General features: G+C 40.1%; 1 protein-coding gene across 1 annotated transcript in view; it reads left to right on the top strand.

Moving 5' to 3' along the window:
* Dnah12 (dynein axonemal heavy chain 12) overlaps positions 1-17,958 on the top strand; it is a 165,966-nt gene that overhangs the window by 45,826 nt on the left and 102,182 nt on the right. Inside the window, exons 23-31 of the mRNA XM_038349317.1 lie at positions 234-390; positions 574-746; positions 5,130-5,282; positions 5,525-5,764; positions 6,277-6,522; positions 6,865-6,984; positions 11,968-12,077; positions 14,966-15,149; positions 15,283-15,423. Coding sequence (XP_038205245.1) covers positions 234-390; positions 574-746; positions 5,130-5,282; positions 5,525-5,764; positions 6,277-6,522; positions 6,865-6,984; positions 11,968-12,077; positions 14,966-15,149; positions 15,283-15,423 — 1,524 coding nt within the window. The remainder of the gene's footprint in view (positions 1-233; positions 391-573; positions 747-5,129; positions 5,283-5,524; positions 5,765-6,276; positions 6,523-6,864; positions 6,985-11,967; positions 12,078-14,965; positions 15,150-15,282; positions 15,424-17,958) is intronic.

The raw sequence follows: 17,958 nt of genomic DNA, 5'->3' as shown, positions 1-17,958 counted from the left end.
ACAACATGCTTTCTTCCTCCTTATGGTTCTTCGTTTGCTTGTCTGTTCTTTGAAAAGAATATCCTCAATTTCTATATGTGGTATTAAAATTATAGAAATTTTAGAAAGCTTGTTATTTTTACTAGGATTACATAAATTCACTCTAGAACTCATACTTTGAAATAGTTTGAGGGTTTTGAGTCATACAATACATTTATATATAACATCAATTAAACTGTTTTATTATTTTGTAGGGATTAAAGAGGTACTACAAGGAACTTCAGTATCAACTAAATGATATCGTGGAGCTAGTAAGAGGAAAACTGTCTAAACAGACCAGGATCACACTGGGCGCTTTGGTTACAATTGATGTCCATGCTAGGGATGTCGTTATGGACATGATTGAAATGGGTAGGTCATTTTTTAAATATAAACTATAAAATATTGATAGCTTCTAAGAAACAAAGACTTGTGCGTTTTTTAATAGGATTCTTTGGAATGGTCTTCAATTTGAAAACATGAATTAATATTTGCTGTTATAATAGATTGCTTTTCTAATTATTTTCACTTAAGATTTTACTTCATTCCTTGTAGGTGTCTCACATGATACAGATTTCCAGTGGCTTGCTCAGCTTCGCTATTACTGGGAATATGACAATGCCCGAGTTCGCATCATTAACTGCAACGTAAAGTATGCTTATGAGTACCTCGGTAACTCCCCGCGGCTTGTCATAACCCCTCTGACTGACCGGTGTTACAGGACGTTGGTATGCAGTTATTTTATTCACACATTAAATAATACTTTTGATACAGAATTTATTTTCTTGTCCAACTATTGACTAGCCTCATTTATTTTAAAACATTTTTTTATGATTATATGTGTGTGAGAGAGAGAGGGTTGCGCACATGCAACAGTACATGTGTAGAGGTCAGAGAACAACTTTCAGGGGTCTGTTCTCTCCTACCTTATGATACTAGAGGATTAAACTCAGATCATCAGGTTTGGTGTCAGCTTTACCTGCTTGCCATCTCCCTGGCTCCTCATCTGTTAACTGATCTATAATAACCTAATGCATTTATTCTTTCCTAACCCGAACTTCTCTTTTAAAAATTATATCATATATATGTGTATATATATGCTATTATTATGCTCATATATATAATATAAAATGTGAGCATGTGAACGAGAATGCTGGCGTGTGCCCCAGCGTGTGCTTATGCCACAGAGGACAACTTTTAGGAGTGAGTCTGTTCCTGCTTCCCCCACTGGTTCAGGGACTGAACTCAAGTTCCCAGGCTTGTGTGGCAAGCACATTTACTGCTTAATTTGGAGGTACTGTCGCACCACAAATTCTCTTTATGTATAATTGTAATATTGAGTATTTACTTTTCAGCCCCCTCCCCACCCCGTTTAGCATACAAAAGTATTTGGACTCTGTAGTATACAAGCTGTGAGTTACTTCCATGGAGACTAATTAGAAAAAGAAAGGTCCTGAAGATAAAAGGCAAAGCCAGAGCTTCAGAAAGTAGATCACCTTTTACAGTCCGCTCTGGAGTATCCGAGAGCTGACCAGGAGGTCAGGGTACAGCTACATTCCAGCTCCCAATGACTGCTACAGAGTATGAACCACAGAGCCAAAAGTAGGGGACACTGCCCAAGGCTGCGCTCGGCTGAGAGGCTATGAAGACAGAGGCACAAGTATTAAAACCCCTGATAAGGGTAATAATGGATAGAATTGTCCTGGATAAACCTACCTTTCAAGTGAAAAATTTTATTCATGTGTCACTTAAGGATAGAAAAACATTCTACATAATATTCTTAGGCAACTGTGTCCCATGTAAGTGCCACAAAAATCTGCATTTGTGAAATGAGATGCTTCCCAAAGGCCAGCAGGAGAGGCGATATGACATCTAGCATACCATCTCTTGCTAGCAGAATCATTATGCGGTGTTTGGTGTGTGTGTGTGTGTGTGTGTGTGTGTGTGTGTGTGGTTTTCTTTAAATAGTGCAAGGGAAGCAAGGGCAGTCCTAACAAATAATCCATTGTTCATCTGAAATTTAAGTTTTCCTAGGGATTTTGTATTTTTAGTTGCTACATCTGCCCACCTGGAAACTGAGAAGAAACATGAAAGAACAGCAGCTCATTTAAGGCTGAGTAGGTTAGAGTGTAAAATTGAATTCACTAGTGTTGTTCTTCTTTTCTGGCGTAGGGTGTATAGCGGAGCCGGAGCTTGCGTTCCCAGCTCTGACCGTGATTGAGACGGCAAAAAGCCTCTCACTCCGCTCGCACCCGGGGGCCCGGGGCTCCCGGCTCTCTTTTCTTTTCTTTTCTTTTCTTTTCTTTTCTTTTCTTTTCTTTTCTTTTCTTTTCTTCCTTCCCTGCTTCTGACTCTCCACGTGATCACTACGGTGTGATCTCCCGTCCAGGACGGAGGCTTGGCCTTGCTGCACCCCTCGTACACTTGTGGGTTCAGCCAGCCAAGCATAACATTCCGCGCGTGGCACTGGGACGCTGGGTCACGCGCCTGAATGTTCGTTCCATCTGCGTGCATTTCACCTGCCAGGAACGGTCCTTCAGGTTTGAAGTGCTACGGTTTTTCTTTGCGGGCGTGTTCACGGTCTAGTTATGGGAGCCAAGCAGTCCAAGCTGTTCGGTTTCAGCCTTTTGTCCCTCCCCTCTGTGGCTTCTGTTATGTCATGGCGGCTCAGCAACAGAGCAGATCATGCCTTTAGGTCCCTCTCATTAAACTTAAAGTCCTTACAGCTCAAAAATTGTAACTTTTTTCCTGCAACACGTGGCTGCCGCCATCTTGGCTGAGGGCCAGGTGGATCAGGTGACTCGTCGCCATCTTGGCTGAGAGTCAGGTCAGGTGACCAAGCTCTCCCAATTTCACCCTGCCTCTTCACCAGGTCTTCACTAAAATTCTCCTGTTAACTCTGCTACATGTGTTTTGTGCAAATGGTATGTCTCTGATAGGGCCCATCAGAGTCATCCACGTTGCTCAATTCCTGTTCACTCTATGTATAATAATTGTTCATTACATCTCATTTCAGATTACAAAATCCTAAATCTCATATTTTAAACTGGTATGTACTTTTAAGTCTCTTACAAAAATGCCTTAAGCTGTTCTCTACCATTGTCAATTCTGACATTAAACTTCCATTGCCAGCAGTTTCTTTCTGCCTTTTTTACAAGTCTGGATCTTACCTGTTAAGAGCCAGTATACTGCAGCTATATATTTAATCCAGCCCTCAACTGTTCAGAGATCTGGGGAATGTGATATTTAAATATTTAATTATTAAAAACTTTTCATAGCAAAAAGAGACAGGTTGGCTCCTAGCAGCAGCTCTCTGCTCCCTCCAAAGAAGACAGATGCGGCGCACGAAACAACATCCTGCAGTTTGCTTCGACTGCCGAGCGCTGACCAAGAAGACAGACGCGCGCAGAACAACGTCCTGCAGTTTGCTTCAACTGCCGAGCGCTGACCATTAGGCAGACCTCCAGACGTGGACAGAATCACTGGAATTGACAGCCTAGCTGCTCAGGTCAAGGTAGGCCTGTCTTCCTACAGATTTCTTAGCCCACAGAGTCTCCTGGAACCTGGCAGGACTGCGCTAAATAAAAAAGGTCAAGCACAACCTTCAGCGACCATGGAGGACCTAAAAAGAGTAGCTCTGGGTGCCAACCAAGTAAGTTCTCTGTCATTTTTTAATCGGTAACTCAAGTAAAATCTTATCCTTCTCAAAGATCTCTGACAGTTTGACAGCTGAGAGGTTTTACCAGGTTGAGGTTTTACCAGGTCACCTCACCAAACAAATTTCAAAACAAATTTATCTCTTAAAACTTCTGTTTTCACAAACCCAAGGAGTTCTTGTGAGTTCCAGGGAGTCGAATTAAGAAATTCATCGTAAACAGGTCAGATACCCGCTCAATTCCCTGGTCAAAAAAAAAAAAATTTTTTTTCCTTCATTTAACTTTGTTCTTTGTTCTGCCAATACCTTAGAGACACCAGACATTTCCATGCCACAGACACCAGTCAGAAGCAAAGAGACCAGCTATGCCAGGATGTGACTGGCACCCAGCCTTCTCTCGGGTTCCCCCCCCCCAAAGACGACGCCCACAATCAGCCGGAAGCAGTCTTGAGAATTCGCCGCCCCAATTCCTTCAAACTGTGATGTCTAATTTTTTGCTTTTTATTGTAAGAAATACCCGGGAATGTTATTCTTTTGGTCCCCGCCCCTTTCCACGCCCACTCCCAGCGACCTCTGGTCTCTTGGAGTCGTCCTAAATCTCTTCCCTCTCTCTCTTCTCACTGCCCCCTTTTGCATGTGCACACGCGCCCTCCCTCTCTTTCTCTCTCTCTCCCTCCCTCTCTCTCTCTCTCTCTTTCTCTCTATCCCCTTCCCTTTTTCCTCCCTCCCTTGACCTGCACTGTCGAGCACTCCCTTCCTTAATAAATAATCCTCCCACGCACGTGGTCGCGTCCTGGGTCTCCCTTCCTCCGGCTCTGTGATACACCCCACGCCAGAAAAGAAGAACATCAACTAGTTCTAAATAAAATGAGTATTCTTGTGCATACAATTTATTAGTGAAATAATTCATATACTGATGAATTTAAACTCTGATTAGTTTTAAAAAAGGAACGTGTATTAACTGTAATACAAAGTTAAAAAAACAATAATATTGGTAAGAGAAATATAGAGCATTTCTTTGGGGATGCAGAAAATAAAGAACACACCAAGGCAAAACTCGGGAAATCCCAGATGACACGTTTGTTTGTCTTCCAGACATGGGCCCCGTTTGTACCACTTATTTCAGAGTTTACCCTTTTTGGCAGCTCGCCATCTGGAAGGTATCCTTGTTATCTTCTACCAATATCTCCGCATCTACTTTCTGAAGAAAACCATCCTGAGTTAATTTTCCTCCCTCAGTGCTAGATTCTCTGTTCTTGCAGGGGAACTATGTATATTTGAAGTATTAGACGTTTTTTACAGCCGTAAGGTTCTAAGCTGAACAGTAACTGGACAATATAATAACAACTGGCTTCCCTGAAGCTATGAATACAAATAAATTCATTTGACTAGCAACTATCTAGTTTTTTTTTCTAGCTAATCATTAGATTTCTTTTCACACATAATTTTCTTCCAGATCGGTGCCTTCTATTTAAACCTCGGAGGTGCTCCAGAAGGGCCAGCAGGCACAGGAAAAACTGAAACCACCAAAGACCTGGCGAAGGCGCTTGCTGTGCAGTGTGTGGTGTTCAACTGCTCTGATGGGCTAGACTACCTGGCAATGGGAAAGGTAGTGACGTCACATGTTACAGCGGGGTCTGCCTGGGTGTACTGCGGAAATGCTTGTGCTAATATTACTGGCTTGTAATTCGATGTCGCTTGACCTTGGATTATAGTGGTAATGACAATATCCTTGGAGCTTTTTAAGCTTAACATTTAATTGGGACTTAGAAGGTCAAATGTTTTGTTTGTTTTGTTTACAAATGATGTCCTTTCTTAAGAATATTCACCATTTTTCTTGGCTATCCTTAGTTTTTTAAAGGTTTGGCTTCTTCGGGTGCGTGGGCTTGCTTTGATGAGTTTAATCGAATTGAACTGGAAGTGTTATCAGTGGTGGCACAGCAAATTCTTTGCATCCAGAGAGCCATTCAACAGAAACTGGATGTGTTCATCTTTGAAGGGACAGAACTTAAGCTCAATCCGAACTGTTTTGTAGCTATTACTATGAACCCTGGTTATGCCGGACGTTCTGAATTGCCAGACAACCTCAAGGTAATTTGTTGGGAGTATTAGTTTGTCAATAAAAAAAATGGCAGCATAATCCATTCAAACTGTTATAAATTTCTTCATATATTTTGCCATTTCTTTTTCCCTTTTCCCTTTGCTATAAGGGAAACCTCGAACTCTCATTTGTTTGGTAGTGCAGGGGTTTGGGCTCAGGCATACTAACACTGAACTGCATCCCGAGGCTGCTTTATTTTTATTTTGAGACAGTCCCACTAAATTGCCTAGTCTGGCCTTGAATTTGCAATCCTCCCACCTCAATCCCTCCAGTAGCCAGGATTATGCCTACAGGCCACCATTCCCACCTTCTAAGTCATTTTTAGAAATCCAAAACTACCAAGCACATAAAAAAACATTTAACTATTGCTGAAAAAAATTATAGATAGACGTTGCATTTTAGGAATAAACTGGCTATCGGCACCTTTTGATCCCGTTTCTGCTTAGCTCTAAAAGTGGATTCTTTTGCATGAGCAATGTGTTTCATTTATTATGTGCCTCAGGTTCTTTTTAGAACAGTCGCGATGATGGTTCCAAACTACGCCCTGATAGCAGAGATCTCCCTCTACTCCTACGGCTTTCTGAACGCGAAGCCTCTGTCTGTGAAGATAGTGATGACCTACAGGCTTTGCTCGGAGCAGCTGTCCTCCCAGTTTCACTACGACTACGGGATGCGAGCAGTGAAAGCCGTGCTCGTGGCAGCTGGAAATCTAAAGTTGAAATATCCCGAGGAAAACGAGGATATATTGGTAAGAGTTAATTAAATACGTGCACTGTGGAAACTTTACGGGCAGAATAACTTTAGTGAAATCAGCCAGGGACTGAACAAGGCAACGGAGAGAGTTTTGCTCCAAGTATTTTAAGATTGAACTTGTAAGTTTTGATTATTTACTGTACTTTATATCAATACAGAGGCCTTTCAGTTTGATACTGATAGTGTTAGTCTTTCATTATGGGGAATCTATGGGCAATGTAAAATAAACTGACGCTGGCTAAGGATGTGTGTGTGTGTGTGTGTGTGTGTGTGTGTGCCATGAGCATATATATAAGTGCAGGCAATTAAATTACACTGTTCTTTTTGTGATTTTTAGCTTCTTCGATCAATTAAAGATGTAAATGAACCAAAGTTTCTATCACATGACATACCTTTATTTAATGGAATAACTAGTGACTTATTTCCTGGTATTAAACTTCCTGAAGCTGATTATAATGTAAGTGAATCCAAGAGAATGACTTACTCTGTTCAGTAAATTCAATTGATGGCTCGATTATTTGTAAACTTTTTATTAAATCGGGGACCTTATTCTGTTTGAATAGTCTTGTAAAGTGGAGTTTGGAGTTATTTCTTATTTTTCAAAAATTTTTTGGAAGAGTTTGAGAAGCATTGACATTAGTTCTTTAAAGGTTTAGCGAAACCAACTGTGATTATTGTGACCATCAAAATCCACAAGATTCAAATAAAATTTGAAATAGAAAAAGTTTACAGATAAAAAAGATATTTGATATGATTTTATCTTAACTCTGTTAAGCTTTGATTTGTGGCTTAATATATGGTCCTTTATGTAAGCTTTTTCATTCATACTTACGGATATCTATTCTGTTACTATTGTGGAGAATGTTCCGGTCTGTTAGCTCCACTTGGACTGGAGTGTAATTCAGGTCTGTTTCCTTATTGATTTGATGTTTGGATTGTTTGTGGATATTGAGAGCCTTCGTGTTTGCTGTTTATCACTCGGTATCCAGTTCTGGGTGTGCATTTATAACTGCTTTATCTTCTTGGAAAACTGCCCTCTTTGTCGTCATTGAAGACTTTCTTTGTCTTTTAAATTTTTATTACTTTATGTTAGAGTGCTTGAGTTAAAGCTTATCTCGCCATCTTTTCTTTGACTGCTTGTAAATAGGTGTAGCCACTCTGCTCTGCTTTCAGTTTATGTTCACAGCACATCTTCTGCATCCCTTTGCTCTTTCTCTAGGGTGCTCTCTGAGATGAACTGAGCAGCGAACGCTTTACTCTCGAGTCTGTGTAAAGCATGCCTGCCACAGCTCTCACTGGGAGGCCAAGGAAGAGCTTGCAGGAGGCAGTTCTCTCCTCCAGCTTCTCAGGACTGAGACCGGTGTCAGGCTTGCTTGGTGCAGGTGTCTTCACCTGCTGAGTCAGTCACAGTTAATTACTGATCTGTAAGGAGTAACTCATGCTATTTGCTAATTGCCTTCCGTTTGCACATCTGTTTCTCCCTTGTTTCCTTCCTTGTTTAAAGGCTTCCTGTAGTGATATGCGTTCCTAAGATTTACATAAAACGCATTTAGAGCTGGCTTTTTGAAGCTGGTAGCAACTTTAATTTATATTTACACACTATACTTAAATTCCTGTTTTCCTACATTTTATGCTTTTAGTATCACACTTTATAACTTCTTATAATTTGTATAACTTCATTACATTTGACTTGTTTGCTTTTAATAGTTTCGTCTTTTAATGTTTTACTAGAGATAAAATTTGTTTACCTACTGCCTATTAGTGTTTGGGATGTGGTAGTGTATTTACTCTTTTTTAAAAGCAAGAAATGAAACTTATCTTTAATCACAAATGATATGATTTTGTATAGAAAATCTTGAACAACTTACATAATAATTATAAGAGATACATAGTTTAGCAAGGCTATAGGCTATACTATACAAAATCCAGCCACATTTCTGTATGTTTACAATGAACAATCCAAAGTGAAATTAAGAAAAGAGTTCATTTTTAATAGCAACAAAAAGAATAAAATTCTTAAGAATTATTTTGATTTAAAAAATGCAAAATACTTACTATAGTGATATTTTATTTACGTTTTAATAAGTAAAGCTTGCCTGAAGATCAGAAGGTAAAGCTAAGCCCCTAGAGACCAGGCAGTGGTATCACACACCTTTAACCCTAGCACTCGGGGGGGAAAAAGAGGCAGATGGATCTTTGTGAGTTCAAGTCCACCCTGGGCTACACAAGATCAGTGCAGAAACACATCCAGGTGGTGGTGGCTCACACCTTTAATCTCAGTATTAGGGAGTCACACGCCTTTAATCCCAGCACTAGAGGGGAATATAAAATGGGAGGAGACAGAAGCTCAGCACTCAGTTTGGTAATCCCGCCTATACTTCCCACCTGGCTACCGACCAATCAGCGTTTTATTAAACTAAAACGAGTGACAAATCTTTACAGTGTACAAGAACATTATCCCACAGCAGTTTACAAATTTTCTCGAACAGAAGTAAACAAGCTTACGGAAACAGTGCGTTTCTAGGATCCCAGCATTCGTGATCAAGGAGTATGAAGCAGGAAGCTCGAGAGTTCAAGGCCCTTCTGGGCTGTACCTCAAGATGAGGGTAGGGCGAAAGAAGCAGAAAGGAGATATTGCACGAATAATAAAAACCCAGAGACCGATACTGGGGTTCAACCTGAAAACCAGAAAAGCAAAGCAGCCAAGCCACTAGAAAAGTCCTACCTCTACCAAGGCTACGTGACCACACATTAAGCAGACTAAGCAGGCAGAACCTCACTCTCCTCCCACTTTATATTCCCCTCTAGTGCTGGGATTAAAGGTGTGAGCCACCACCACCTGGATGTGTTTCTGCACCGATCTTTTGTAGCCCAGGGTGGACCTGAACTCACAGAGATCCTTCTGCCTCCATCTCCCAAATACAGGGATTAAGGTGTCCACCACCACTGCCTGACCTCTAATGGCAGGAACACACCCAGGGTCAGGAGGGCAGACTAGCGGAAAGATAAATTCATTACATTGGTCCCAACATAACTGAGGCCTCAATACCTACCCTCCTCCCCCAGGAATGTGCTGAACCCCATCTGGAGGTATGAGGAATATGGGGCTCACCCCAGCCCTAGGATATAGGGTGCCAGGGGAGCTAGGTCGGGGTTCTGAAGGGCCTAAGGCAGGAACTGGAAACTAACAAAGCTTTGCCTTTCAGATATTCAGGCAAGCTTTATTTATTAAAATGTAAATAAATAGTCACCATAAGAGAAGGAAGAAGGGATAAAAGGAAGGGACAGGAAGCAAAACAAGACCCAAATAAATGGGAAGATATCTCATGTTCATAGATTGGGGATATTAAAATGGTTAAGATGACAGTGTCCCCACAAACTGATTCACAGCATCAATTCATGACCTAAGCAATGGGTTCTATCTCATGGAGCGAGCCTTCAGACATTGGCTGGTCACACCCACAAGCTTTGTGCCACCAATGCCCTAGCAGATCTTACAGGCAGGACACCATTGTAGATCAAAGGATTTGTAGCTGGCTTGGTCTTTGTGTTTCTCCTTTGGTAGCACACAGAATCCGTTCCCGTAGGAAAGATCGTAGAAGTAGGAGTGAAGGCTCGGTGCAGGCACCAGCTTGACTTGTCCATGCTCACCAGCTTGACTTGTCCATTCTCAATAAACTGTGGGTGTTGTCTTCAGCAGTGGGGCCAACCGCTCTCAGTTTGTGGAGAACTACGTACAGTCTTGGCAACAGCCTGGGTTGTTGGGTTCCCATGGGATTTCTTTGGCCAAAACTCAATTAGATGTAACCCAATCCTGGTACTGGAAGCTTCATTTGCCAGTTGGGACACTGTCCCATTATTTAATAATTTCACTAACTACCTTTTAAATGCCCCTTAATTTTAGCTGTCCATCCCCATCTCCTTTACCCCTTCCCACTTGCTCCTCCCATTTCAGTCCCACCCCATCCATCCTTCACTATCTATTCTGTTTCCCTTTCCTAACAAAATCTGTCTGTCCCTCTTACTCCCTGACTCCATACCTACCCGCTGGGGTTCTACAGATGGCCACTCTGTTAATCATCGACTTAACAGCTAATATCCACCTAGAAGCAAGTGCATACCATATTTGTCTTTATGGGTCTGGTATAACTCACTCAAAATGATTTTTTCGAGTTCCATCTATTTACCTGTGAAATTCATGATTTCATTTTTTTTAATGACTGAATAATACTCTGTTGTATAAATATACCACACTTTCTTTATCCACTCCTCTGTTGAGGGACATTTAGGTTGTTTCCAATTTCTGGCTGTTATGAATAGAGCAGCAATGAACATGGTTGAACAAATGTCTCTATGGCAGGATGAAGCATCGTTTGGGTATATGTCCAATAGCTGGGTCCTGGGGTATACTTACTCTTGGCAGTGAGTTTCATTCTTCCATCTTTTGATGTGCTAATCATCTATAGTATGGGTCTTTTCCTTCAGCAGAAATTTATTTTTGGAAGAGGGGTCAGGGTAGGGTTGAGTCGGTTCACAATGTCTCACTAGCTGGCTTGGATCTCATTATGTAAAACAGACTGGCCCCAAACTCCTATATATCTACCTGCTTTTGCTCCCAAGTGCTGGGATCAAAAGTGTGCACTACATTAAAAGTGCTGTAGCTGTATTTTAGGGTCTCTATTGCTGTGATGAAACGCCATGGCCAAAATTAACTTGGGGAGGAAAAGATTTCTTTAACTTACGCTTTAACATCACAGTTTATCACTGAAGGTTCTCAGGACAGGACTCAAAAGGCAGGATCTGATTGCAGAGGCCATGGAGGAGAGCTGCTTACTGGCTTACTTCTCACGGCTTGCTCAGCCAGCTTTCTTATAGAACCCAGGACTACTAGCCCAGGAGTGGCGCCACCTGCAGTTGGCTGGGCTCTCCCACATCAATCACTAATTAAGAAAATGCCCTATGGACTTGCCTGCAGCCCAATCTTACAGAGACCTTTTCTCAGTTGAGGTTCTCTCCTCTCAGATGACTGTAGCTTATGTTTAGTTGAGTTGACATAAAGCTAGCCAGGACACCCAGGAAAGACTAACCCATTTCTGAACTTAAGTTCCTTCAGAATGATTTGCATCTATAGTACCTTATGGCTCTTAAATTTTAAATGATTTTTTTTAGCTTTTCTGTTTATTCCTACTTGCTATGGTATGAAGGATTATCTAGCATATTTTTTGTGTCTTAGCCAAAATTAGACTTTTGTCAAACACCTTTAAAAAGAATTGTTTTTTATTTAACAACCAATGCTAGGATACTGTGATCATTAATAAGATACCCTGGCATGTTAAAGGCATTTTAGTTTTATTTATTTTTTTATTCGAAAAATAAAACTTTCTAACATGATTTTAATAACATTTCATAGAAGCACATTCCATTTTTTATTTTATTTCAGGAATTTTTGGAATGTACACATGAAGTCTGCCAAGCACATAATCTTCAGCCTGTTAAATTTTTTCTTGAAAAAATTATTCAGACGTATGAAATGATGATTGTTCGACATGGGTAAGAGTAATGGTGATTTGCCATAGTTTTATGCTATTTTAAATTAAACTAAAGAACCAAAGGGCAATAAACATTAAATATTAGGAGGGCTAGAGATCAAATGACTTCTCCCTTCTCAGTAGCTTACAGCAAACACCAAGAACCAGGAGTGGGGTGCACACCTGTAGCCCTAGGAACCAGAGTGGGGTGGGGGGGTACACACCTGTAACCCTAGCCACCAGAGCGGGGTGGGGGGGTGCACACCTGTAACCCTAGCCACCAGAGCGGGGTGGGAGGTATACACCTGTAACCCTAGGAACCAGAGCGGGGTGGGGGGTACACACCTGTAACCCTAGGAACCAGAGCGGGGTGGGGGGTGCACACCTGTAACCCTAGCCACCAGGAGTGGGGTGCACAGCTGTAACCATAGCTTGTGACTGTTTGAAGCAGGAGGATCTTGTATTCCAGGCCAGATTGGCCCATATATGAAGATCCTGTCTCAGAAACTGAAGTAAACACAGCTCACTGTTAGGTAACAATTTCTGAAATCCACTTGGACACATGGTGCCCATTTCCAGAGAGGCATTTACTGTGAAGTAATGGAGTTTAAGCTTCAGGACCTCTTCCTTGTAGGGAACCATTCAAGCAGCTGTAAACACTTTGTATATATAATTTATTTTATAAGGCATTATTAAAGTAGATATGTAGTTTTGTGTTCATAATTATATGTATATTTTTCCTTTACTAGATCACTTAAATTGAACTTGAGGCTCTTTAAAACATCTTGTTTCTAACTCTGCTCGATTTTCCTTTCCTGGAGAAGGCCTTTCTAATCAGTTGTTTTCAAGGCGCTCAACTTAATGTTTGAAAGCTCTTCCTATTTTTGTCTTCTTTCCCCAATATGCATGAAGTAAGAAGAAAGAAAAGTGTTATTCATAGTAACTGAAAAATGATGCCAGCCATTTTGTGCTCACAGAAAGTTAGGGTTTAATAATCACGACTTTTGTAAAGTTAAAAAAAAAACCTTTATATTATGCAAAACTTCAAACATATACTAAAATGAGGGAATAATAACTCAATCCTCATGCATCTAGGGTTGAGCACCTATATAGGTTAGACCAGAATCAGGAGGTAGAAATCAGTAGGCATCTTCAGAAATTTAATCAGCTTTTATGTGTTTTACCCTCCATCTTCCCTAAGTACAGTTTTAATGTCCTATTTCTCTAAATCCTTGTGGTATCCTTAACCCTGCCAGGCTTAGTAGATCGTACACCTCTAGTGTGTTTACAACAAGTCATGTTCTCATAAAATGATTACGATAGCCCTTCTTATCCACAGTTTTTATTTCTATGGCTTCATTTACCCACAACAGCTAACTTCAGTCTAAAAATACTAAGGGGACAGTTTCATATTTGGAGAGAAAGAGAGAGCACTGTCTTCTAATCTTCTCAAAGTATATTATTATTTTTTTTTGTTTTGTTTTGTTTTTTGAGACAGGGTTTCCCTGTAGTTTCTAGAGCCTGTCCTGGAACTAGCTCTTGTAGACCAGGCTGGCCTCGAACTCAGAGATCCGCCTGCCTCTGCCTCCCGAGTGCTGGGATTAAAGGCGTGCGCCACCACCGCCCGGCTCAAAGTATATTATTGTAATTATTCTATTTTATGACTAGCTACTGTCACCCTCTTACTATGTCCAATTTATAAATTAACCTTTGTAATAGTTATGAATATGCAGGAATAACATAGTATTATTTACACTTCTATAGAAAATATGGTTTTGGGTATCCACGAGAGGACTAGAATGTAACTCCTAAAGACTGGAGGACTTCTGTACTGAGAACCTTCATAGATTTTAATAATGTGGTAAACTAGCCCTGTTCTTGATTTCATCCTTTATGTCAATCTGAGTTTTTATTGTTGAAAAGTATTCTTAATTTTTTACCAATATGCATGAGAATTCTACAGGTCCCTGAATCTCTTTCCCCCCGACTTTCAGGCAGACCTTTCCCTCCCATCCTGTGTGCTCAGTGTTTATAGTGTCTTAGTAAACCCAGCAGTCTTTCCATTGTACCTAATAATACTGTATACGCTACCCTTTCCTCCTTCATTAGGTGTATTATCTGTCTTCCAGCTTATCTAGATGGTTAAATTCATCAAATGGTTTACCATGTATAACTACAATTGTTAATCATTTATCCCCTGGAAACTTAATTTGCTCTGGCTTCTAAGTCAATGTCATATATTTTGGTTTTCTTTTATTATGACAAGAACAGCCTCCCTATGATAGGCTGACTACATAGGAACAACCAGTGCCAAAATGTTAGCGATTTGCAATACAAAGGTGTCTTTTTCATGCATGCTGTATGTTCATTTACAGGTTCTCAGGGAGACTCTGTTTATAATAGTCACACAGAGTAGCTGCCATCTCAAATTGTGGATTGAGTTCTTACTAGAGGGGTGACGGCCCCGTCAGTTCCCTTACTGGCAATATTCTGCCTTGTGTGACATTCTTTGCAGTCACCTTGTGTTTCCACAGATGTGGCAAGGAGGCCTATGTGCCTGGAGGTGGCCTGGAAATCTTTGACAAAGAGCATTTTGCCACTACAGCAATTGAAAGCTTTAGAAACAGTTCTCCCCCTGCCTTGGGTTTTATTTTAAGAATATGCAAATAATAAAAGTTTATTGTCATTTAAAGACTTTCTGTTATACTCTACTATTGATAAGTGTTACGAATGTGGAAAATTCAGTGTACACGCCATCAGTTTAGAAGTGATTTTCATCTATCAGAAGAAACATTTTAGAAATTAAAAATTTATTTATGGTGATTAACACAGGGTGATGTTTTCTATGCTGGTATCAATAATTTAATTAGCCATATTTTTTCAATCTTATTCTATAATTCTCCTTCATAGTTTTATGCTAGTAGGAGAGCCTTTTGCTGCTAAGACAAAAGTTCTGCAAGTGCTGGCTGATACTTTAACTCTTATGAATGAGCGCAACTATGGAGAGGAAGAAAAGGTCATGTACAGGACTGTAAACCCGAAGTCAATTACTATGGGCCAGCTTTTTGGGCAGTTTGACCCCGTGTCTCATGAGGTAATCTACAAGATAACACTCTTGCCTGTAGTCAGTGTATATTAAAGCAAGAAACTATAAGTATTCCTGTTTTTAATGATAAATCCAATTAAATTTATGAATGAGGCCTTTCAGCATTTTCTTCTCTCCTCAGTGGACTGATGGCATCGTGGCGAACACGTTTAGAGAATTTGCCTTAGCAGAATCACCTGACCGGAAATGGGTTGTATTTGATGGTCCTATTGACACTTTGTGGATAGAAAGTATGAATACAGTCTTGGATGATAATAAAAAGGTAAATCACTATTGTTTAGAGCAGAACTTATTCAGACATAATTAAGTAATTCTAAGATTATATATTTAAGCTAAAGTGTGTAAAAATTGAATACGTTTATAAATTGTCTTTTCAGTAAAGACTATGCTATAGTTAGTCTTTTTGTTTTTAATAGAATGAAATGTATTATATTAAAGCTACTGCGTTGACTTAATTATTGTCTTAGTCACTGTTCTGTTGCTGTGACACCATGACCAATGCAACTCTTACAAAAGAAAGCATTTAACTAACAGCTTGCTTACAGTTTCAGAGGGTTAGTTCATTATCATCATGGCAGGGAGTATGGAGGCCTGCAGGCGGCCACCAGAGCTGAGAGCTACATCAGGCATAGGCTGAGAGAGATACTCGAAACCTCAAAGCCAACACCCAGGTGACGAACTTCTCCCAATAAGGCCTTACACACCTCCTAATCCTTTTTAATCTTTAAAATAGTACCACTCCCTGGTGACTCAGCATTCAAGTGTATGAGCCTGTGGAGGCCTTTCTTATCCAAACCACCACAGTAATCTAGCAGCAAATCAAGTTGGGCTGGAGAGATTTATTAGCCCTTAAGAACATTGACTACTCCTCAAGGAACCAAGGACCCAGGGTCCATGTTCGGTTCCCAGCCCCCACATGGTGGCTAGCAGTCACCTGTAACTCAGTCCTTGGCAGTGCTCACACGTGGTGTGTAGATATAAATGTAAACAAAACACTCATACCATAAAAAGAGGTTATTTCGATGATATGATTTCATATAGAACTTTAATATTTTACAAGAAAAGAAGTCTTATTTCTTTTTTTAATTGAATAGTTTTTAATCTGTAAAATGTTGCCTTAGGACATGAGCAGTATATAAAAGAGCTAGACAATGGAAGTCTTATAATATTTATTTTAATTAAGAGTAAATGGGCATAAAAGTCTAAAAAGAGATGCTATGATTTTAATGTATTTGTACACTTTCTTAACTGTTACCAAAATAAAGATGCATAAAATTCTCTATACCCAAAGGTTCATTCATGCACCTTCCATAATCTAGTATAAGTAGATATACTAGAAGTCAGTATATCTTCTAGAGATCATCATTTAACCAATAATAATTGGTTTTAGTAGGTCTTAGGCTTCCTGTTAATGGATTTATATCTTTAATGCTTTTCTGTTTTGATCCATGTAATGAGGTATTTGTGTTGTTGTATTCTGCTTTATTCCTTATTCTTTTTCATGCCTGTATTAGTATTCTCTTATCTAGCTGTATTTTAGTTAATTTCTATACTTGTTTTGTGGCTCTGGGGACTGAATCCCAGGGCCTTGCATATGCTAAACAAGTACTCTACCATTAGGTTATTCCCCCCGGCCCATTCTATTTCCATACAAATATGAAATTACTGTTCTACTAAGTAATAAATTCATTTAATTAGTACTCCAAATTATATTCAAGTACCTTATCATTGTTGGTCATTATAGTTTTCCTTATTTTCACTTAGTAATATTGATTGTACTCAGAGTAAAAAGTAAACTGGCAAGCACCGATTAGTCAGAAAGCAGGAATTAATCAGTAGGATGAAGCATAGAATTGAAACTCAAATATAAGGTGCGCTCACATTAGACGAAAGGTGGAGTGTAGCCAGAAGGTTTGGATAGCCCGAGGTGATGATGACACATGGAAACGAACTTATGACAGCCTGTCTTCATGTAGTGGCACGCCTCAGCACCTGGCGGGTGTAAGGAGAATTCTAACGAGCCATAGTGCAAACTGGGAAGCAGATCTGCTTAGCAGTGGTTCTCAACCTGTGGTTCATGACCCTTTGGAGTCACATATCCGATATCCAACATATCAAATATTTACATTACAATTCATAGCAGTAGCAAAATTGCAGTTATGAAGTAGCGATGAAATAATTTTATGGTCAGGGTCACCACAGCATGAGGAACTGTATTAAAGGGTCACAGCATTAGGAAGGTAGAGAACCACTGGCTTAAGGAAACATAGAAGTATATGTGGGTAATACTGAAGACATGGTTAAATTAAAATGCTCGAATCACCATCTCTCTACCAAAGGCTGGCTTTGTGAAATATTCTATACGGATAAGCAGCATGGCATAGGCGAAGGTGATGCTGCAATCCTAGAAATGCACAAAGACTTCAAAGACAATGGCCTGAGAATAGTAAAAACCATGGATATAAGCAGAACTTACCTAACAAAGGAGATAATGAGAAATTCCTTACAAAACTGAAGAGAAAGTATATTAGGGAAGGAGAACTGGTAGGCGTGGAGGAGTGGAAACTGTAATCGGGATATATTATGTGAGAAGAAAATCTACTCCTTGTAGAGGGGAAGTGGCGTCAGTGGCGGAGGGAAGGGAGAACTGGATGGTAAATTGCTTAGGTTTTTTGTTTGTTTGGTTGGTTTTTTGGGGTTTTTTGTTGTTGTTTTTGCAAGAGCTAAATTTCTAGCTATCTGAAATGAATGACTGGGACAAGTAAATAAATGAAGGCAAGGTGGTCAGGAACAGAAG

This window comes from Arvicola amphibius, chromosome 12 (assembly GCF_903992535.2).
Source record: "Arvicola amphibius chromosome 12, mArvAmp1.2, whole genome shotgun sequence".
In the NCBI taxonomy this organism is placed as follows: domain Eukaryota; kingdom Metazoa; phylum Chordata; class Mammalia; order Rodentia; family Cricetidae; genus Arvicola; species Arvicola amphibius.
Note: the sequence above shows the minus strand (reverse complement) of the source record. Positions and strands in the feature narration are given on the sequence as shown.